The 23,786-nt window shown below is 37.8% G+C and overlaps 1 protein-coding gene across 3 annotated transcripts in view; it reads right to left on the bottom strand.

Moving 5' to 3' along the window:
* Positions 1 to 23,786, bottom strand: part of LOC111143445 (sterol carrier protein 2) — a 116,939-nt gene that overhangs the window by 34,770 nt on the left and 58,383 nt on the right. For all 3 annotated transcript variants that reach the window (XM_022497196.1, XM_022497197.1, XM_022497198.1), the window contains 4 exons: positions 20,416 to 20,502; positions 18,831 to 18,981; positions 17,091 to 17,238; positions 13,321 to 13,428 (listed from right to left, as the gene is read on the bottom strand). In XM_022497196.1, coding sequence (XP_022352904.1) covers positions 13,321 to 13,428; positions 17,091 to 17,238; positions 18,831 to 18,981; positions 20,416 to 20,502 — 494 coding nt within the window. The remainder of the gene's footprint in view (positions 1 to 13,320; positions 13,429 to 17,090; positions 17,239 to 18,830; positions 18,982 to 20,415; positions 20,503 to 23,786) is intronic.

Below are 23,786 nucleotides of genomic sequence, written 5' to 3'. Positions count from 1 at the left end.
AGAAAACTTATGCAAAACCTATAAATCAAGAACTTTCAAAACTCATTAAAAAAACAACCAGGGGCACCTGAGTGGCTCAGTCAGTTAAGCTTCTGCCTTTGGCCCAGGTCATGATCAAGAGCAAGGAGCAAGGATGGAGCCCCACATAGGGCTCCCTGCTCAGCAAAGAGTCTATTCTCCCTCTCCCTCTCCCTCTGTCCCTCCCCTCTGCTTGTGCTCTCTCTCTCTCTCTCTCTCAAATAAAAAAAATCTTTAAAAAAAAAAAAAAAAAAAAGAACAACCAGTTATGTCCCAAAATAGGCAAAATACTTGAATAGGCTCTTCAGAAGAAGATATACAAATGGCAAATAAGCACTTGAAAAAATGTTTAACATCATTCATTAGTCATTAAGAAAATATAAATTAAAGCCACAAGGAGATGCTGCCACACACTGGTTAGAATGACTAAAACTTGGGTGCCTGGGTGGCTCAGTGGGTTAAAGCCTCTGCTTTCGGCTCAGGTCATGATCCCAGGGTCCTGGTATCAAGTCCCACATGGGGCTCTCTGCTCAGTGGGGAGCCTGCTTCCCCTTCTCTCTCTCTGCCTGCCTCTCTGCCTGCTTGTGATCTCTGTCTGTCAAATAAATAAATAAAATCTTGAAAAAAAAAGAATTTCTAAAAAATAAATAAATAAATTTTTTTCAAAAATGATGACTTAAATTAAAGACTGACCATACCAACTGTTGATGAGGATGTGGAGGACTGAGAACTCTCATACACTGCTAGTGGGAATGTAAAATGGTATGACCACTTTGGAAGTCAGTTTGACAGTTTCTCAAAAGTCAAATTACGGAAAGAGCCAAATGATCATTGACTGGTAAATGGATAAAGATAGATAGATACATATATACATATATACGATGGACTATGACTTGGCCAGGTGCCCTAAATAAAATATCTTTAAAAAAAATAAAAGCTATAGGAGATTCTGAATCAGTATATCAGTAGACACTATATTTGAGAACCAATTACAGAGGCACCTGGGTGGCTCAGTCGGCTAAGTATCTGCCTTCAGCTCAGGTCATGATCCCAGAGTCCTGGGATCAACACCCACATCAGGCTCCCTGCTCAGTGAGGAGTTTGCTTCTCCTTCTGCCCTGCCCCCGCCCCCATGCTCTCTTTCTCACTCTTTCTCAAACAAATAAATAAAATCTTTTTTAAGAATTAAAAACTAAAAATAAATTAAAAATAAAAAGGAACCGGGATGCCTAGGTGGCTCAGTTGGTTAAGCAGCTGCCTTCGCCTGAGGTCATGATCCCAGCGTCCTGGAATCGAGTCCCACATCGGGCTCCTTGCTCAGCAGGGAGCCTGCTTCTCTCTCTGCCTCTGCCTGCCACTCTGTTTGCCTGTGCTCTCTCTCCCTCTCTCTGACTAATAAATAAATAAAATCTTTAAAAAAAATAAAAAATAAAAAATAAAAATAAAAAGGAACCAATTACTTAGATCACCTAATGATAAAGTGGGCATACAATAAGCATTTGTTAAAGTTTCATGGACTGAAAAAATGAAAGATCAGCACCTAAAACTAGGTTGAAGCCATACTGGAAAGGCACCAAATGCCAGGTTTAATTGGCACAAAAGGCCAAAGTAAATAACCAACTTTTAGCTTCAAAACAACAATCCCGGGCACCTGGGTGGCTCAGTGGGTTAAGCCGCTGCCTTCGGCTCAGGTCATGATCTCAGGGTCCTGGGATCGAGTCCCGCATTGGGCTCTCTGCTCAGCAGGGAGCCTGCTTCCCTCTCTCTCTCTCTCTCTCTGCCTGCCTCTCTGTCTACTTGTGATCTCTCTCTGTCAAATAAATAAATAAAATCTTTAAAAAAAAACAAAAAAAACAAAAACAAAAACAAAAAAAAAAACAACAATCCCTTGTAAGAAGCTGTATCTCAAATCACTTTCGTGGTCTTTCAGATGACAAACATTAATAAGCATTTTCAAAAATCAGAGATAGCTAATAATAAGCTAAAGTCAAATTTTATTTATTCATTTTAAATAAGTGTTCAGTAAGCATTAATGCTTTATTAATTATTAATAATTAATTAATTTATTTATTTATTAACATATGAAAAGCACATTAAAAATTGAAATAAAATACAATACTACTTGGATGCTAAAATTTTTTTTAACATTCTTTTTTTTATTTTTTAAGATTTTATTTATTTATTTGTCAGAGAGCGAGAGAGAGCACAAGTGGAGGGAACAGCAGGCAGAGGGAGAAGCAGGCTCCTTGCTAAGCAGGGAGTCCGATGAGGGACTCCATCCCAGGACCCTGGGATCATGACCTGAGCCAAAGGCAGAGGCTTAACCAACTGAGCCACCCAGGTGCCCTCGACACTAACAATTTAAAAATCTAAGTTCTAATGTGATTTTTCTAATTGAAAAATCTAAAAGGGAGGCGCCTGGGTGATACAGTCAGTTAAGCATCTGACTCTTGGTTTCAGCTCAGATCATGATCTCAGGGTTGTGAGATCAAGCCCTGCATGGGGTCCACAACTGAGTGCAGAACCTGTTTGAGATTCCCTCTTCTTCTCTCTCTGCCCCCACACAACCTCCCCGGTTCTCTCTCTCTCTCTCAAATAAATAATTTTTTAAAATATTTTATTTATTTATTTATCAGAAAGAGAGAGAGAGTACACACAAACAGGCAGAGGCGGACAGAGAGGCAGGCTCCCTGCCGCAGGGACCCTGATTCGGGACTTGATCCCAGGACCCCGGGATCATTACCTGAGCCGAAGGCATCAGCTTAACCGACTGAGTCACCCAGGCGTCCCTCAAATAAATAAATTTTTTAAAAAAGAAAGAAAAATAAAAGGAATTCATGATTTTAAACTAACAATAAAATATTCACTTCAAATGCTTAAATCTATCTTTCTTTCTATTATAGTTACTGTTATGGCAACTAGAAGCTTTTTTTCATCCAGATCTGGAAAGTTAAAATTGAAAACCATATCATGAAGCTTTAATTTTAAAGCTTATTTTCCAATACTGAGTTCCCACCAAAGCAGCAATATAAACTAACAACATTTGTAGAAGAGAACCTTACACTGTCCCCACTCCATCATAAGTTAGTATGTTTTGGAAGCACTTGACCATTTCTGATTTTCTAGAATCCTACTGCAATTTGTTATCCAAGTAACCAGGGCAAAATATTTAAACTACTCAGGGCTGTCACTCTGATATATTTTCCAGGAGTCTGAATTCTTTCTTGGACTACAGCTAAAGGCCATGTGTCAGATTTACTTGAAGTATATCCAAATCCTCAGTATGTAGCAAGTAAACATTTACACTTCAATAATTCCTCATTCCTATTATGGCTACTAATCAAATCAGCAAGATCTGTAAGTTTTTCCCTGAAAATGCTACCCCACCACTAGACATTATCCCTAATGACTGATGATAACAGGAAAATATTATCAACAGTGTAGACTAAAATATTCAAAAGGGTGCCTGGGTGGCTCAGTTAGTTGAGCATAAAACTCATGATCTCAGCTCAGATCTTGATCTCAGGGTTGTGAGTTCAAGCCCCACATTGGGGTTCATGCTGGGCATGTAGCCTACTTAAAAAACAACAACAAAAATAAATAATAAGTAAAATATTGGAAAGGGTTTTCAAAAGATACTGCAGAAGGTGTGACACTCTTTGAAGTATTTAAAAATTGAGTAAATTCTATCTTCCCTGGGTGTTTTAAAACAGGTTAACTTTTTAGTGCCAGGGAAAGAAGTAGATGACCTGCCAATACTGACATAATTGTTTACATTTGATAAAAGAATCTAGGGTTGACAAGATTATTAAAAAAGAAGGATTCTGGGTGCCTAGGTGGCTCAGTTAGTTAACTGTCAGCCTTCAGCCAAGATCACAATCTCAGGGTCCTGGGATCGAGCCCTGCATTAGGTTTCCTGCTCAATGGGGAATCTGCTTCTCCCTCTCCTTCTGCTACTCTCTCTGCTCATGTTCAAGCTCATTCTCTCTCTCTCAAATATATAAAACCTAAAAACAAAAACAAAAACAAAACAAAACAAAGCAAAACTTACTAAGTTGACTAATAAAATACTACATTATTTTTTAAAAAGTACTCTCACACTCTGTTGTTGGGAATATGCATTGTATTATCTTTTTTGAAAAAATCTGACAATGTCTACCAATTTTTAAAGATATACTGTCCTTTGACATAGTGAGTCCATTGTTTTGAACTCATTCTGAGTATACACACAGAAGTATGCAAAGACACAAGGAAGCTTACTGCAGCCTTGTTTGTAATAGCAAAATTGACACCACATATATGTCAACTAGGTATGGTTAGGTAAATTTCTTTTTTTTTTTTTTTTTAAGATTTTATTTATTTATTTGACAGACAGAGATCACAAGTAGGCAGAGAGGCAGACAGAGGGAGAGGGAGAGGGAGAGGAAGCAGGCTCCCCGCTGAGTAGAGAGCCCGACGCGGGGCTCAATCCCAGGACCCTGGGATCATGACCTGAGCTGAAGGCAGAGGCTTTAGCCCACTGAGCCACCCAGGCGCCCCTGGTTAGGTAAATTTCTTATAATGAGAATACTGCGCAGGCATTAAAAAAGAATAAACAATATCTTTAAGTGATAACATAAAAAGATTTTTAAGATATAAGTAAGGAAAGCTGTCTACAAAGTGGTAAATATACATATATGACACATGCAACACATACACATAGAAAGGTTGTATATAGCTAAGATATGGAAGCAACACATGTGTCTATCCACAAATGGAGAAAGAAGATGTGGTACATGTATATACAATAGAATATTACTCAGCCATAAAACAAGATGAGATATTGCCACTTGCAACAACACCTAGGCAGTAATACACTAAGTGAAATAAGTCAGACAGAGAAAGGCAAATACCATATGTATTCCTTACATAAGTGGAACATAGGTTCCACTTACATAAGGAATCTAAAAAAACAAATGAACACAAAAAGCAGAAAGAGACCCATACACAGAGATAACAAACTGATGGTGCCAGAGGGAGGGTGTGGGGAGATGGGCTAAATAGGTGAAGGAGAATGGGAGACAGGATTCCAGTTATGGAATGAACAAGTCATTGGGATAAAAGACACAGCATGGGGAATGCAGTCAATGATACCATAACAGCATTATATGGTGACCTATGGTAGCTACACTTGTGGTGCGCATAGCAGAATGTATAGACTCATCCAATCACTATGTGGTACATCTGAAACTAATGTAACATTATGTGTTAACTATACTTCTTAACAAAAAAAAAAAAAAAAAGAAAGAAAGAAAGATTGTATAAACACACATATAAATATGCATTTGTTAAAGCATAACAACTTGGGGGAAAATACCCAAAAAATACTAAAAGAGGTTGACTCTGAGGAATAGAACTAAGGGTAAGAAGGAAGAGAATATATGAATATAAATGTTGTATGAATATAAATGTTAAAATTTGTCGTTCTACTATAATATTAAAAACCATATGACAAGCCTTTGGAGAACTATTTGGCAGCTTCTTATAAATTTAAACATACGTCTACCCTCTGATTGAGCCATTTTGCTCTGAGTTATTAACCCAAGAGAAATGCAAAAGGTATGTCTACAAATAGACTCGTACAAAAAGGTTCATAGCATCCTTATTCATAATGACCTCAAACAAGAAGTAACTCAAATGTCCATCAACAGGAGAATGGACAAACAAAGTGGTATATGGGATACTATTTAGCAATAACAAAGGACAAACTACTGATAGAAGAAAAATTCGGATCAGTCTTAGCCTGACTGAGGGAGAAGGATTTGGAGAATGGGGAAAATGTTTAAGGGAAGTCAAGGTTCCTCTATTTTGTAGCATCTGTCAGTACTTCATTTCTATTATGGCCTAAGAATACTCCATTGTATGAATATACCACATATTGTTTATCCATTCATCAGCTCATAACAGACATCTTGGTTGTTTTCACCTTTCTGGCTATTATAAACAAGCTGCCATAAACAACTGTATTTTGTGAGAACTGTGTATTTCATTATATGAAAATTACATCTCAATTTTAAGAAAGGATATGGATATGAAAAATCGTATTGTTACTACAAAGCATGATTTTTGAATGTTTCAGTGAATGGCAGAACACAAATACCTCAGAATGGCAAACAAGTTAATTATATTACAAATATGTTCCTTTAGAGGAGAAAAAAGTTACTTGTCAATAAAAATAACCTGAAATGCCACATCATCTCTTCATGAAGTTTGTTTTTTTTTTTTTAAGATTTTATTTATTTATTTGACAGAGAGAGATCACAAGTAGGCAGAGAGGCAGGCAGAGAGAAGTGGAAGCAGGCTCCCCGACAAGCAGAGAGCTCGATGCAGGGCTTGATCCAGGACTCTGGGATCATGACCTGAGCCAAAGGCAGAGGCTTTAACCCACTGAGCCACCCAGGTGCCCCTTGGTGAAGTTTTTTATATGAGATTGAGGAAGCTGTCTGAAAGAGCTTAAATCACTGTCTCTAATGTAAACTGCAACTCTTTTTTTTCTGTCTTTTCCTAGACTTTTATTCCAGTATAGCTATATAATGTTATATTAGAGGTGTACAATACAGTGATTCAACAATTCTACACATTACTCAGTGCTCATCAAGGTAAGTTTACTATTGGGGAACCTGAGTAATACAATTGGTTAGGTGTCCAACTCTTGGTTTTGACTTAGGTTGTGATCTCAGGGTTGTGAGATCAAGGCCCAGGTCAGGCTTTGTGGTCATAATGGAGTCTGCTTAAGAGACTCTCTCCCTCTCTCACTCTGCCCCTCTCCACTCCCTGGGCTCTCTCTTTCCCACAAATAAATAAATAAAACTTAAAAAAAAAAAAGATAAGTTTACTCTTAATCTCCTTCACCAGTTTTACCCATATCCCCACACCCACCTACCCTCTGGTAACCATGTGTTTGTTCTTGGGCTGTTCCCATAATCTTGCTATTGTATATAGAACTGCAATATACATAAGGGTGCATTCATCTTTTCAAATTAGTGTTTGAGTCTCTTGTAGGAAGCATATAGATGGGTCTTGTTTTTTTATCCATTCCATCACTCTGTCTTTTGATTGGAGTGTTTAGTCCACTTACACCTAAAGTAATTAATAATAGGTATATACTTTTTGCCATTTTGATTCTTGTTTAATGTTTGTTTTTGTCAGTTCTTCTCTGTTCCTTTCTTCTCTTGCTCTTTTCTCTCATGACTTGCTGGCTTTCCTTAGGGATTCCTTTCTCCTTATTTGTGCATATCTATTACTGGTTTTTTTTATTTGCGGTTACCAATAGGTTTATATATAACATCTTATCATACAGTAGTCTATATTAAGTTCATGGTTACTTAAGCTCGAACCTATTATTTACTCTTCTCTCCACCCCCACACTTTGGGTATAGGGTGTTATACTTTACTCTGTTTTATTCTGAAACTCCCTTGACTGATTTTTATAGATATACTTTTTACTGCTTTTTTGCTTCTTACTTTTCTTATCCGTACTTATGGCCTTTCCTTTCCACTCAATGAGTCCTCTTTAACATTTCTTGTAGGGCTGGTTTAGTGGTCAAGAATTCTTTAACTTTTGTTTGTCTGGAAAATTCTTTATCTCTCCTTCTATTCTGAATGATAGCCTTGCTGGATAGACTATTCATGACTGCACGTTTTTTTCTTTCAGCAGTGTGAATATATAATGCCACTCCTTTCTGGATTGCAGTCTCTGCTGAAAAAACACTTGACAGCCTTAGGGGGTTTCCCTTGTATGTAACTGTTTTCTTTTCTTTTAATGATTTTAAAATTCTCTCTGTATCACTACTTTTTGGATTTTAATTACTATGTGTCTTGGTGTGTTCATACTTGCATTGATTTTGCTGGGGGCTCTCTGTGTTTCCTGGATCTATATTTCTGGTTTTCTTCCCCCTACTTGGGAAGTTTTGAGCTATTATTTCTTCAAATATATTTTCTATCCCTTCTCTCTTCCTCTCGGATCTCTATAATGCATGTTATTATACTTGATAGGAGTCGCTGAGTTCCCTATTTTCATTTACTATTATGAATTTTTCTCTCTCCTGTTCACCTTGATTGCCTTCCATTATTCTGTCCTCCAGGTTGTTGATCAATTTTTCTGCTCCCTCTAGTCTACTATTTATTTCATCTAGTGTATTTTTAATTTCAGTTTTTGGGTTCTTTACCTCTGTTCTTTTTTATTTTATTTATTTATTTTTTTCATCTCTGTTGAGGGTCTCACTGAAGTCCTCCTCTCTTTTCTCAAGTCCAGTGAGTATTTTTATGATCATTACTTTTGAATCTCTATCAGGCATATTACTTTTCTCTGTTTTGTTTAGCTCTCTTGCTGTGAGTCTGTCTTGTTCTTGCATTTGGGACATATATCTCTGTCTCCTTACTTTGTTTAACTCTGTGTCTGTTTCTATGTGTTAGGAAAGTCAGCTACATCTCCTCCAGGTTGAAGGAGACAGATCTGTGGGGACTAGGTCTATTGTTAGCAAGCTAGGTGGAGAGTGTTGGTACTGTCCTGGTTCCCACAGGGGTCTATATGACTAGGCTTGGGAGGCGGTGCAGGGAGTGGGGGAGGGAAATGCCACCTGCCAACTCTTTTGTTCTTAGAGAAGTCTCCCAAAGAATCCTGACCCTCTAGCACATACTCTGAGATTAGCAAACAAATCTCCCTCCTATATACCCCAGGTGTTCTTCAAACATGCTGTATCTCCACAGGGCTGTTTGTTGTGCTATATCTTTAAGGGCTGGGACTCAGTTTCCTATAACCCGCCCAGTTCTTCCAGAGCTGAGACTGCTGATTTTTAAATCAGTTAAGCCCACTGAATTGTATGGTAAGGGGATGATTCATTTCTTTTTTATTAAGATTTTTTATTTTAATTCCAGTATAATTGACATACAGTGTTATATTAGTTTCAGGTGTACAATACAGTGATTCAACAATTCTATACATTAGCCAGCGCTCACCATGTTTCATTTTGCAAAAACTTGCCAACATTTGGTGTTGTCACCACTTTGGATTTTGGAGATTCTAATATGTATGTAGAGGCATCCTGTGGTTTTAATTTGCAATTCCCTAATGACATATGATATTGAAGATCTTTCCATATGCATATTTGGCATTGTATTTCGTCTTTGGGGAGTTTTCTGGGTTGTTTGTCCAATTTTTAATCACATTGTTCATTTTCTTATTGTTTAGTTTTAAGAGTTCTTTGTGTATTTTATAATAGTCCTTTAGCAGATATGTCTTCTGCAAATATTTTCTCTCAGTCTGTCTTCCCATTCTCTTAAAATTTTGTCTTTTTTAAACCCTCTATTTATTTTGCCATTATTTCCTTCTTGTGTGTTAAATGGGTATTTTCATTCTTCATCATTTTAGTATACATTTTTTCACTCTATATCTTTACTCTATATTTTAAAGTTATTTTTTAGCAGTTGTTCTAGGGATTACAATTAACAATTTACCACAACCTAGTTTGGATTAATACCAACTTAATTTCAATGGTATATAAAAAAAGATTAGCTTTGTTCCCTTTACCCTCCTTTGTGTTGTTTCTGTCATACAAATTATATCTTTATGCATTGTATGCCTATTGACTCAGATTATTGCTTCATGCAGTTGGATAGGAAGGGAGAAACATGACAAAGAAAAGTACATTTATATTGTTCTTTAAGTTTATGAATATAATTACATTTATTAATGCTCTTTATTTCTTCATATGTCCTTTATTCTACTGTCTAGAGCTCTTTCATTTCAGTTTGAATCACTCTCTTCATAAAGCATTTCATATAGGTAAATTCTCTCAATTTTTATTTGGGAATGTTTCTTTATCCTTCATTTTTAAAGGGTGTTTCACTGAACACAGAATTCTTGCTTAGCACTTTTTTTCACCACACTGCCTCAATGGTTTCTGAAAAGAAATTTAAGCTTTACTGAGGAATGCTTCTACAGGATGAATTTTCTCTGTTGTTGTTTGCAGTTTGCTTCCAACAAACTTTTGCTTCCAACAGTTTGGTTACGATGTGTCTAAGTATAAATCCCCTTGAGATATTCCTATTTGAGGTTTGTTGAACTTCTTGGGCATGTATGTAAATGTTTTTTTCAAGTTTGGGGATTTATCAGTCATTATTTCTTCCAATATCCTCTCTGTCCTTTCTTTCCTCTCTTCTGGGGCCATTATTATGTGTATGTTGTTAGAGTTGCTGGGGTCCCACAGGTCTCTGCGACTGTTCATTTTTCTTCTTCTTCTTCTTTGTTTTTCCGGTTCCTCAGCCTGGATAATTTCAATTGACCTACCTTAAAGTTCACTGATATTTTCTTCTGCCTGTTCAGATTTGCTGTTGAGCCCTCTAGTGAACTTTTCATTCCAGTTACTATAATTCTCAATGCCAGCATTTATTTGGTTCTTTTCTATCATTTCTACCTAGTAATTGATATTCTCTATTTGATGACATATTGTGATATTTTCCTTTAGTTCTTTATATATAGTTTCCTTTAATTCTTTGAACATAACGTAAGTAGATGATTGTCTTTGTCTAGTAAATCCAATGTTTGAGCTACCTCAGTTTCTAACTGCTTTTCCCACCACATATGGGCTATACTTTGTTTCTTTGCATGTCTCACAGTTTTTTGTTGAAAACTGGGTATTTTAAGTAATGTGGCAACTCTAGAAATCAGATTCTTCCCCTTTTCCTAGAGTTTGTTATTGTTGTTGACCTAGTGACTTTATCAAACTGATTCTGTAATTGACCGCTAAATTTTCCTCTTGGTTAACTTAGTGGTTAGCTAATGGCTGGACAGAGATTTTCTTAAATGTTTGGAACTAGTAAGTCTCTCAGTCTTTGCTGAGGCTCTCTAGGCAGTTCACAACTTCACTTTAGCCTCTACTTCCTGCTTGCACAAAGCCCCCAGGTTTGCCAGAGATAAAGGTTAGGACCTTCTCAGGTCTTTTCTGAACATGCAGACAGCTTTGAACATACACACAGCCTTATGTATACACTTGGTGTTCCAGATTCCCAGGGATATGTCCGATCTTTTCAAAGACCCCTACAGACATCTCATTCCTCAGCTTTTTCTTTCAAGTTTTTTGGTTGGGTTGTTTGCCCCAATTGTTATCAGCAGCTCAGGCAGGTATGTTGTTAAGCCAGTTATTACTAATCGTTCTCAACAAATGACTGACGAAAATGCTGTTTGCACTGGTGCAAGTTCTCTGTCAGGTTACATAAAGATGAGCCTTTTAAGAATGGTTCACCAGGGAACTGTTAGGCATATCAAATAATAATAATTCTCTGAGAATGGGGCTTTGAAAGAGCTCCAATTCCATTTTGACTCTTCCAGTGCTGGCTAGGCTGCTGGGTTTTGTTTGTTTGTTTTTTAAGATTTCTTAAGATTTTATTTATTTATTTATATTTTTATTGTATTTATATATTTATTTATTTGACAGAGTGAGAGAGAGCACAAGTAGGGGGAGAAGCAGGCAGAGGGAGAAGGAGAAGCAGGCTCCCCACTGAGCAGGGAGCCGAATGCAGGGCTCAATCCCAGGACCCTTGGATCATGACCTGAGCCAAAGGCAACCGCTTAATTCACTGAGCCACTCAGGTGCCCCTAGGCTGCTGGTTTTCACCATGATTGGAGGCTCTTGTTTTCAAGTCTACCATGGAGCTGGGGAAAGGGGGAGTGGCATTAGAGAAAATCAACATGCCATAAAGCTTAGTATTCTTATGGAGATTCACCTGAGTGTTTTTAAAAATGTTCCCCCATTAAAGCCTCTGCCTTTGGCTCAGGTCAGGATCCCAGGGTCCTGGGATCAAGTCCCACATTGGGTTCTCTGTTCAACGGGGAGCCTACTTCCCCCTCTCTCTTTGCCTGCCTCTCTGCCTACTTGTGATTTCTGTCTGTCAAATAAATAAATAAAATCTTTAAAAAAAAATGTTCCCCCAGATTGTTGTAGTCTTTGGTTAATTTCCAAAATTTTGTAAAAACTTGATCTTGACAATTTTTACAAGTGTTCTTGAAACTTTTATAAAGGAGACTATTTGCCAGATGTTGTTATTCCATCACTCCCGATGATAGCACTCTCATTCTCCTCATTTTCAGATTACTTTGAAATATATTAGATTGTTTAGAGAAATAATAACAATAGTATACTGTAAGGCTTACAATATATTCAGAAGTGTATGGATATATACTGTTGTAAAAACCCCTTACATCACATGTGAAATAGCATAACATTAACTGAAGGTAGACTGTGGTTAATTTAAAGATGCATATTGTAGATCCTAGAGCAACCACTAAAAAACAAGAAAAAGAAATAATTCAACAGAAGAGAGAAAAGAAAATGCTATAAAATACCCAGTTAATAAAAAGATAGTATGAAAAAAGAGAAAAGACCCAAAGAACAAACAAGACAAAATGAATAACAAGGTAGCACATTACACTACAACAATCTATGCGTGCATATCTGTCTACCTGTCTCTTTTTTTTGGGGGGGGGGTCTACCTATCTCTTACTCTTTCTCTGTTTTCCCTACCAGATTATAAACTTACTAAATTTCATCATAAACAGAAACAAACCAAAGTTCATTGCTGCGATGAATACACTGTTAATTCTAACATCTCTATTCTGGAATTTGCAATAATTTATAAAAATTTTAATTAATATCTAAGACAATATGAAAAAATATAAAACTCACCTATCTTCATAACAATAAATCCCAGATTTTAGTGCTAAGTTATTTTATAAACTTCTTTGTACAATTTCATCTTACAATTAAGGAAAATAAGAGTCAAAGTAATTAATTGACTAATTAATCAAGAGTCACAGGGCCAGTTAGCAGTAGAGCCACAGTAAAATTCTTATTTCATAACTTTTAGTCCAGCTCTCTCAAGAGAAAAAAATTTCCATGTAACACCAACAACATATACAACTATATAAATAATGTGCTCATTTCAAATTATTCTTATCCAGCAGATCTAGCAAGATCTCTATTTGGAAACATTTTAAGTTAAATTGTATACCTATTTGAAAATAATAAAACTTAAAAAATATATATACTGTTGAATTTAGAGTTTCAACTAATTCAAATTCTCATCAGTTATCACTGAAGTACACTACACTCAAAGGAAAATTAAAAATATTGTGACTAAACAATCACTTACAGCACTGACTACCAGGTTCAGAGAATATAGTCTTTCACAAATCAATGACTAAACCATTCATACTTATGTAAAAAAGGATAACAAAAAAATTAAGAAATCTGTGTATAGTATTACCTGTAGCTCCCAGTGGATGTCCCTTTGAAATCAATCCACCACTAGGATTTATGACCCACTTTCCTCCATAAGTATTATCTCCTCTATCAACCAGTTTTCCACCTTGACCTAGAGAAGGAAAAATAATATTCATGAAGGTTAAAAGTAATACTGGACCAGGGGCACCTGGGTGGCTCAGTTAAGCATCTGACTCTTATTCTTAGCTCAGATCTTAATCTCAGGGTTGTGAGTTCAAGCGCTACACTGGGCTCCACACTGGGCGTGGAACCTATTTAAAACACACACACACAAACACACACACACACACACACACACACACACACACATTAGACCAAATGGTATGTTTTGGTTTTTTAAATTTCAAAATAGCCAAGATTTTCTTATAGCAAACATTTCTTAACAGCTCCAACATTAAATGGATATAAGCACTTCTAGAAGTTACATAATAGGGGCACCTGGGTGGTTCAGTGAGTTAAGCAGCCAAATCTTAATTTCAGCTCACATCATGATCCCAAGGTTATGAGATGGAGCCAGCAACAGGCTCCACACTGGGTATGAAGGCTGCTTAAGAGTCTCCCTCTCCCTCTTCCCCAGACCCTCTCCCTTTGCTCATGCTCCCTCTCTAAAAAAGAAAAAAGTTATATAATAAATATTGAATAATAAAGCCTTATATTTTCAGAAAATTTCATGTGTGGGGTGCCTGGATGGCTCAGTGGGTTAAGCCTCTGCTTTCGGCTCAGGTCATAATTCCAGGGTCCTGGGATCAAGTCCCGCATTGGACTTTCTGCTCAGTGGGGAGCCTGCTTTCCCCTCTCTCTGCCTGCCTCTCTGCCTACTTGTGATCTGTCAAATAAATAAATAAAATCTTAAAAAAAAAAAAGAAAAAAAATTTCATGTGTGAAACAGAACTCTTATTACTTCCTAAGAACTCTCTGTCTTCCAAAATTGCTACAACTATAACAGAGATTCAGATACCTAAAGAATGAAACTGGATACAATACTATAACTAAAATAATTATATCAGCTTTAAAAATCCATAATACTGCCCAAAATATTAATTTCCTTTTTCTTTAAGATTTTATTTATTTCCTTGAGAGATAGAGAGAAACAGAGAGAAAGAGCACAAGGGGCAGAGGGGCAGAGGGGCAGAGGGAGAAGCAGACTCAGACACCCCACTGAGCAGGGAGCCCTACAGATGTGGGGGGGCAGAGGGAGGTTTCAATCCTAGGACCCTGGGATCATGACCTGAGCCAAAGGCAGATGCTTAATGGACTGAGCCACCTAGGTGCCCCCATTTCCATTTTCTTTTTTTAAGATTTTATTTATTTATTTATTTATTTCACAGACAGAGATCACAAGTCAGACAGAGATCACAAGTAGGCAGAGAGGCAGGCCCGCCCGCCGAGCAGAGAGCCCGACGTGGGGCTGGATTCCAGGACGCTGGGACCATGACCGGAGCAGAAGGCAGAGGCTTTAACCCACTGAGCCACCCAGGCGCCCCCCCCATTTCCATTTTCTATTGCACTATTATATGCTATATAAACATTCTTAGTAAACTAAACGGAGGGGAGAATGTAGGGAGTGGGGGATGGGCAGGGGTCATGAAATGAAGGGAAGTGGCTGAAAATACTGTTCAGCCATAAATGTAAGCTTAAAAGAAAATGAAAATTATACATTGGGTGATTTCAACACTCCTATCAATTCTCTGGTGATTCTTCCAGGTGGTTAAGAAGTAAATTAAAATGCATGTATTGCATAAAATATTCTTCTATCCATATAGTGAAATGGAATCTCCAAAGAAAGATGATAAAGGTGGTTGTGGTGTTGTTAGAGGTGGCTAGTAACTTTTAAGTACACACTTAGTGCCAGGCCTTATTCTAATTATTTTCCATATATTTACATAATTTAATCCTCAACCCTGAGAAGTAGGTATTATCATTCCCATTTTATAGATAAGTGATGAGTCCAAGGCAACAGCAGGGGATTGATCTAGGATTAATTACCAGGCAGCCTGCCTCCACAGCCTATGTTCTTAATCAAATATTTTACTGCCTTTAAAAACAAGAGGTTCTCCATTGATAAACTAAAGCACACTAATCACAGAATTTTTTGTGAATGATACTTGTTTTTATTTTGTGGTGGTTTTTTTTTTTTAAGATTTTATTTATTTGACAGAGAGAGAGAGAGTGAGAGCAGGAACACGAGCAGGGTGAGTGGGAGAGGGAGAAGCAGGCTTCCTGCCAAGAAGGGAGCCAGATGTGGGACTTGATCCCAAGACCCTGGGATCATGACCTGAGCTGAAGGCAGACACTCAACCACTGAGCCACCCAGGCGCCCTAAAGATTTTATTTTGAAGTAACCTCTACACCCTATGTAGGGCTCAAACTCACAAACCCATGATCAAGAGTCACACGCTCCTCTGACTGAGCCAGCCAGGCGTCCCTATGACTATCACTTCTAATTTTACTTTAAATCTAGGTTGTAGATTAAAAACTATCTATCGTGGGATGCCTGGTGGCTCAGTGGGTTAAAGCCTCTGCCTTCAGCTCATGTCGTGATCCCAGGGTCCTGGGATCAAGCCCCGAATTGGGCTCTCTGCTCAGCAGGGAGCCTGCTTCCTCCTCTCTCCTGCCTGCCTCTCTGCCTACTTGTGATCTCTGTCTGTCAAATAAATAAATAAATAAATAAAATAAAAAATGAAAAATAAAATATTCAAATAATCCAAAAGAAAGCAGGAGAGGGAGAATAGAAGAACAGATTCAAGAAGAGAAGACAACAAAAAACAGATAATAGTCAACCCAAGTCATAGTTTATCAATAATCACATTAAATGTTAATGATCTAAATAACACTGTCAAACAAATATAAAGCAAATTACATATGCACTTTGAAATTTTTCGAACATATATTTTGTTTAACATGTTATTTTATTTAACACTATATCCAAACCATTTTCAACATGTAAACAGTGAAAAAAATAATAAAATACCTTACATTCTCTTTTTCATATTAAGTATTCAAAACCCAATATGTATTTCATACAGCACATCTCAACTTGGACTAGCCACCTTTGAAGGATTCAATGATCACATATAGTTAATAGCTACTATATTAGCACAGGTTCAAAGACTCCAGTTAAAAGGCAGAAATTAACAAAGGATAGAAAATAATACACTACTGCTTACAAAAAACACACCTTATGCAGGTAGATAAATAACATATACAGGTTAAGAGCAAATGAATAGAAAAGAATATATCATACAAACAGTAAGCATAAGAAGACTGGAATGGCTATTTTTATTTATTTATTTATTTATTTATTTATTTATTTATTTGAGAGAGAGTGTTTTAATGATATTAATGAAAAATAACAACCATTTTGGAAATAAAAAGAAAAAAATCCTCCAGATCTCAACAACCAGTTTTTCCATTTTCCTTTCTACAAGTCTTTATTCAAACACAATATGAAATATATGGAAGTACCTATGTAATTTTTATCCTCCCCTTTTTTTAACTTAACAATTCATTCTAAGTACTCCTGACTTACATAATACAATTTATTTGTATAATCTGTGACCTCAGTGTCAGTATTGTCCAAGACTACATGTTCTAGAAAGTCTACTATCAAGATAGCTTACATTTCACTTTGCACAGTACAGCAGAGCCAACATGGAGGTAAAGATGATTAGTGAATTCCTCTTTTTAGTGGCAAAAATGAAATTTCTTCAGCGAAATTTACTAAGTTAATCTGCATCTCACCAAAGATATTACCTTCTGGACAGAGTCCCAGTGCTTCGTAAGTAAGGAGTTCGTTGACAGAAAAGCAATCATGAAGTTCTATAACATCAATATCACTTGGTCTCAGGCCAGATTTCTCATAGCACTTTCTGGCAGCTTCTTTACTCATATCAAAGCCAACCTAAAACCGAAACCACATATAAATAAATTAAGGGCATCAAAACTGGGACTTTTATATAAGATTTATAAAAGATTAATATGGATAACCTTTACAGCTGAAAATTGAGTGCACGTATTGAGATCTCAGTTCATTCTATATCACATAGAAAGTCCAAATAAAAGAATACTCAGGATGGAGAATGTACCTATAAAATTCTGTACTACAAAGAACAGAATTTTATTTTTTTTTATTTTTTTAAAAGATTTTATTTATTTATTTGACAGACAGAGATCACAAGTAGGCAGAGAGGCAGGCAGAGAGAGAGGAAGGGAAGCAGGCTCCCTGCCAAGCAGAGAGCCCCCTGTGGGGCTCGATGCCAGGACCCTGGGATCATGACCTGAGCCGAAAGCAGAGGCTTTAACCCACTGTGCCATTCAGGCACCCAAGAACAGAATTTTAAATAATATATATAAAAAGGACTTACAATTCCTCAGGCCATGTCTTGTGCATTTATAAAAACTCTTTCAAGCCACAATATGTTGTTGTGGTAAATAGGTCAGAAGAGATTGATCAAGAGATCATTATGACTCAGATACACTAAAAACTATGAGGAATTTCTATATGGAAATAAACCAATCTTCACTTAAAAACCCTTGCTCTTAACACCCCTTTGATCTCAGATAATAACAAGTCAACTTTTCCCCAAGGGAAAAAAAATGTGATGTAAATATTATAATCAGAAAACCTGAGACGTTCTACCTCAGCCACATCCCGGCTTTGTCATTTTAGGCAAGTTACAGAGACATTTTCAAATTCAAAGCATTATTGCAGTATCATTTGTAAACTCTAATTACCTTATGATTGTTATATATGTGTGCATATATGCACCTTTGCATTTCTTTAATATATATGTGTGTATCTTCAAATATTCAACTAACTCTAGGTCTGAATTCTCAATTTTTTAACTTCTTCCATATTCACTCAATCTTTTATCAGGATTTTTAAAGTGCTAAGCATCAAGAAAGATCCCTGAGGGGCGCCTGGGTGGCTCAGTGGGTTAAGCCGCTGCCTTCGGCTCAGGTCATGATCTCAGGGTCCTGGGATCGAGTCCCGCATCGGGCTCTCTGCTCAGCAGGGAGCCTGCTTCCCTCTCTCTCTCTCTCTCTGCCTGCCTGTCTGTCTACTTGTGATCTCTGTCAAATAAATAAATAAAATCTTTAAAAAAAAAAAAAGAAAGAAAGATCCCTGAAAATATCCTTGTTTTTCCCTTAACTGTGTAAGAAAGGAGCTCTGGGCATATCCAGTCAATTCAAACAGAAAAAGCCCACCAAAATAGCATGTTTTTGTTAGTTAAAAATGCATTCATGGCTCTGTTACAAGAAGCATATGTTCTCATCATTTTTTTTTCCCTTAACAGATTCTTAAGGGTGGGTTATAGTATTAAATTTTCTGGATTTTTTTTTTCAAGTAAATAACTTCTAGAGTGAATGACAACATGAGGTCACCTTGAAATTTTTAAACAGAAATTTCTCAACTGATAAATAAAACATAATCTCAGACATACCCTATATGTTGGCTAATTGAACTTCATTAAAAAAAAATCTCATACATACCATTTTAATAACGCTGTTCTCTTTAAATGAGCTTGGCAAATCAGTTACCATCTCTTGTGCCAAAATTTCCACAGCTTTGGATTCCAGGCCATGCTTCCGTACAAACCGTTCACTAGCCAAAATTGCCGCTGCAGCACCATCAGAAGTGGGACTAAGAGAAGGTAAAAACAATTATTTACACCCAGTCCACCTCTATCCTAGGATTACAGACTAGTTGTTCTTTCTATGTGGAAAGAAAAACTGAGGATGCTTGCTAGTCATTGCACTCTCTTCACTGTAAAATCCACAGTTAAAAATTACACATGCTTCCCACTTGAGGACTGAACCTCTATCAAGAACTTAAATGCACAGGAAGAGGGTGCCAAAGCTCAGCTCACTGTTTGGTCTCTAAGAGTCTCTCCCAGAAAGTTCTTTTTCAAAGAATCCTGGATTAGCCTCTGCAGATGCATAAGGCATCTTATAGTGACTTCTGAGGAGTCCACAATGTTCTTCCTATCCCAGTATAATAAAAATTCTACTCTAGGCCTAACTAGCTCCAGCTTTGCTATCTCCCAAATAACCAGTCATGGAATACTTTTGAAAACTGGGAAAGGATGGGATAAAGAGACCACAAAGTCCAAACCAGAAAGTGGTTTAGTTAAGACTTTGGTGATCTCAAAGAGGAGATCTCCTCTTTTCCTTATAGCAAGCTGTGAAGGAAAGTGGCAAACTCAAAAAGCCTTCTCTGAGTTCAGCTGGACTTTATAAATGGACAGACCTTCTTACTGCAACAGATAAAAGCTGGCCCCATTTGTTCACCTGCATCCTAGCCAGTATCTTCCAGGTGATAACTGGGCACAGGCAGGAGCTCTGAAGTACTAATTTCATTTTGGGGGAGACAGATATTAACAAGCAATTTTCAAGATGTAACCATTACCATTATTAGAGCTATTTTTTTTCTTGTTTTTCTTGTTTTTCATTTTTCTTATTTCACATTTTCTGTTAGTTACTGTAATTGAGTAATGTTTCCTAAGGTAGAAGCATAGAGCAGAGAAAACAAAATGCTTAAGAGAAAAACTCTGGACTCCACTGGCCTCCTAAGCCACATTTACATGAATAAAATATAAGTTTTTAAAAGTAGGTAGAACTCATGAAAGAAGGAAATAAAATACAGAATTTTTCAAGAGAAAAGACAGTCTCTAGGTATGAATAGGAAGTATGGGTCCTCCCTCCAGAATGAGGACATTAGTAGGAGTGCTACAGAAGCAGACATAAATACAGATTTACCCAGACACAAAGCCTAAGGTTTACCTAAGGTGGCGGAAAGGAGAAATTATTTTTTCTTATTAAATATTTAAATGTTGGGGCATGTAGGTGGCTCAGTCAGTTGAGCATCTGACTCTTGGTTTTGGCTCAGGTCATGATCTCATGGGTCTGGGATCTAGCCCCACATCATTGGGCTCTGCACTCAGCAGGGAGCCTGCTTGAAGATTCTCTCTCTTTGTTCCTCCCTACTCACTCCCACTCTTTCTCTCTCTCTCAAATAAAGAAATAAATCTTTTAAAAAAATAAATAAATGAATAAATATTAAATGAGGTTTTCTTACCAACATTGTAAGACAGTCAAATAATCAAAAACTTCTCGAGATGTCATCACTTCATCCAAACTGTATTCCTGCTGGAACTGGGAATTCCTAAATACAAAATAAGTAGTTACAGAATACGTGAGGTAGCAATTACAATTTTGTTGAAAATATTCTGATCCAGAAGTCAGAGAATAAGATGTAAATTTAACAACCAAAAGACAGTCTTTTATGAACAGTTTCAACCTTTAATATAAATTGTTTGTCTGAACTGAAGTTTTCAATTAAGGCAAGAAATGATCATTAGTGTCTTTGTTATGCTAATAGGGTGACCATAGTGGGGAGCGCAGGAGGAGGGGAGGCAGGGGGCTGGTCATCAGAAACATCAACCATGTGAATACAGAGTTAGGACTTTTTTTTTTTTTTTTAAGATTTTTATTTATTTATTTGACAGAAATCACAAGTAGGCAGAGAGGCAGGCAGAGAGAGAGAGGAGGAAGCAGGCTCCCTGCCGAGCAGAAAGCCCGATGCGGGGCCTGAACCCAGGACCTGGGATCATGACCTGAGCCGAAGGCAGCAGCTTAACCCACTGAGCCACCCAGGTGCCCCCAGAGTTAGGACTTTTGAGCCACTTTGACCCCTGAAGAGAAGGGAGGGGCTGGAGATTGAGTTCAGTTATGTGGCCAATGATTTAATCAAGTATGCCTGCCTAATAAAGCCCCAGTAAAAACTATGGACACTGAAGCTTGCTGGAGCTACCTGATTGGTGAGTACCTTCATTTATCCAGAGGGTGATGTGTCCTGACTCCATGGGAAGAGGATGCCAAAGCTCAGCTTTAGGAACTCTCACAGACTTTACCCTATGTGCCTCCTTATTTGCTGTTTCTGAGTTGTGTCCTTCATAATAATACTGTAATCATAAGTACACACTTTGCTGAATTCTGGGAATAACTCTAGTGAATTATCAAACACAAATGATCATGGAAACCCCTGAATTTATAGTCAGTTGTTCAGAACTGCAGGTGGCCTAGAGACCCTACTTGTGGCTAGCTTCTTAAGTGAGGGCAGTCTTGTGGAGGACTAAATCCTTAATTCAGGGGGTCTGCATCAACTCAAGTGATTAGCGACAGAATTGAATTGCAGTACACCTAGTATGTGTGTCAGATCAGTTGGGGGTCAAAATAAAATACCATTTTTCCCCCCTGAAGAATTATTTAATACTAGTTCCTTAGAAGCAAAACAAGGGTGCCTGGGTGGCTCAGTTGGTTAAGCAACTGCCTTCAGCTCAGGTCATGATCTCAGGGTCCTGGGATCGAGCCTCATGTCAGGCTCTCTGCTGAGCAGGGAGTCTGCCTCTCCCTCTGCCCCTCCAACCCATTCATGTTCTCTCTCTCACTCTCAAATAAATGAATAAAATATTTTTTAAAATAAAAATAAAATCAGATGGTTTCAGAAACTGCTCTGACAGAAATAGAAGAAACATTAGACACCACAAAGGAGATTCTAAAAGCAAACTTCAACTGGTATGGAAATTAATAAGCAATTCAAATGTTTAGAAATAAAGCCCATGTAACTTACAGCTGTATACTAGTATGTGTACCTCTGCTTCTAAAGTTAATGTTGACCATCACCAACTTCCAAAAAAATACCTAATTTATGCCAGATTCTGTGCTAGGCAAGTAGGACATGGGTATGTCCCATGGGTCCTTACCCTCAAAGAATTCAGTCTGAATCTGTGGCAAACAAATACAATATGATAAATACCATTACAGAAATGTTATACAGGGGAGCACCTGGGTGGCTCAGTCAGTTAAACATGTGACTCTTGGATTTGGCTGAGGTCATGATCTCAGGGTCATGAGATTGTGCCCCATGTCAGCCTCTGCTCTCAGTGTGACGTCTGCTTGAGATTCTCTCCCTCTCCCCCAGGCTCACACATGTGAGCCTGTGTGCCCCCCACAAATACATGAATAAATAAAATATTTTTTTAAAAATGTTACACAGGGTGGCATGGGAACACACAGGATGGGCAAGAGACCCAGGTACCAAAGGGAGCTTCCTCTCTGGGGTTAGCAAATAAGAGAAAGTAGGAGATAGAGAATTCCTGGCAAAAAGATCAGTGCACCAAAGCCTCTTGAGTTAAAATAGTTCACTGAAGCCAGGCCATGAAGTTTGGGAGGAAATGTGGACTCAAGGTGAAGAAGAGAGAATGAGAGAAATAAACAAAGATCAGATTATAAAAGGCCAGTATATGGTATTTACATTTTATATTAAAAACAGGGGTGCCTGGGTGGCTCAGTCATTAAGCATCTGCCTTTGGCTCGGTCATGATCCCAGGGTCCTGGGATTGAGCCCCACATCAGGCTCCCTACTCAGTGGGAAGCCGGCTTCTCCCTCTCCCGCTCCCCCTGCTTGTGTCTCTCTCTGCCAAATAAATAAACAAAATCTTTAAAATATATATGTGTGTGTGTGTGTGTGTGTGTGTGTGTGTGTGTGTGTGTATACTAAAAACAATGAAGAACTACCAAAGGATATTAAGCTGGGGTAAGACAATCAGACTTTCAATTATTTTTTTCAAAGATTTTATTTATCTATTTGAGAGGAAAAGTGTATGACAGAGAGCGCAAGTGGAGGGGAGGGCTGAGGGAGAGGGAGAAGGAGACTCCTCGCTAAGCAGAGAATCTGATGTGGGGCTCAATCCCGGGACCCTAGGATCATGACCTGAGCCAAAGGCAGATGCTTAACTGACTGAGCCACCAGGCACCACCACACTTGTATTTAAACAAGAAGCCTAGGATATGGAAAAGAGATGGTAAAGGGAATTACCAAAAGCAACTAAACCAAGAGATTATGATAACAATTAAGGCAGGAAATGATAAGGTTCTAAAGTAGGGAACTGGAAGTGAAATATGGAGAGAAGAAATGATTTCAAGAGACAGTAAGGAGGCAGAATCACTAGGTTTCTGTTCATCCTCTAATCATCTACAACTCATATGGGCACTGAGGAAGAAGGCAGAGTTAAGAATGACTTCTAACTGGGGAGCCTGGGTGTCTCAGTCAGTTAAACATCCAAATCTAAATCTCAGCTCAAGTCCTGATCTCTGGGTTGTGAGTTCAAGCCCCACATTGGGCTCTACTCCCAGTGCTGGGCTCCACACCTGCACTGGGCTCCACATGAGGTATGGAGCCTACATTAAAAAAAAAAAAGAAGAAGAAGAAGAAGAAGAAGAAGAACTTCTAGTTTTCTATAATTCGGTATATATTGATGTCATTCATGGAGAATACTGAAGGAAAAACAGGGTTGAGGGGAAATGATAAATTCTATATGGACATGTTGACTCTGAGGCACTTGTGGAGCATCTAAGTAGAGACAACTAGGAGAAAGTTATAACTTT

The sequence above is a fragment of the Enhydra lutris genome, unplaced genomic scaffold (genome assembly GCF_002288905.1).
Source record: "Enhydra lutris kenyoni isolate GAN:26980312 unplaced genomic scaffold, ASM228890v2 scaffoldscaffold9, whole genome shotgun sequence".
NCBI classification, from domain to species: Eukaryota; Metazoa; Chordata; class Mammalia; order Carnivora; family Mustelidae; genus Enhydra; species Enhydra lutris.
This window is presented reverse-complemented; position numbering and strand designations above follow the sequence as displayed.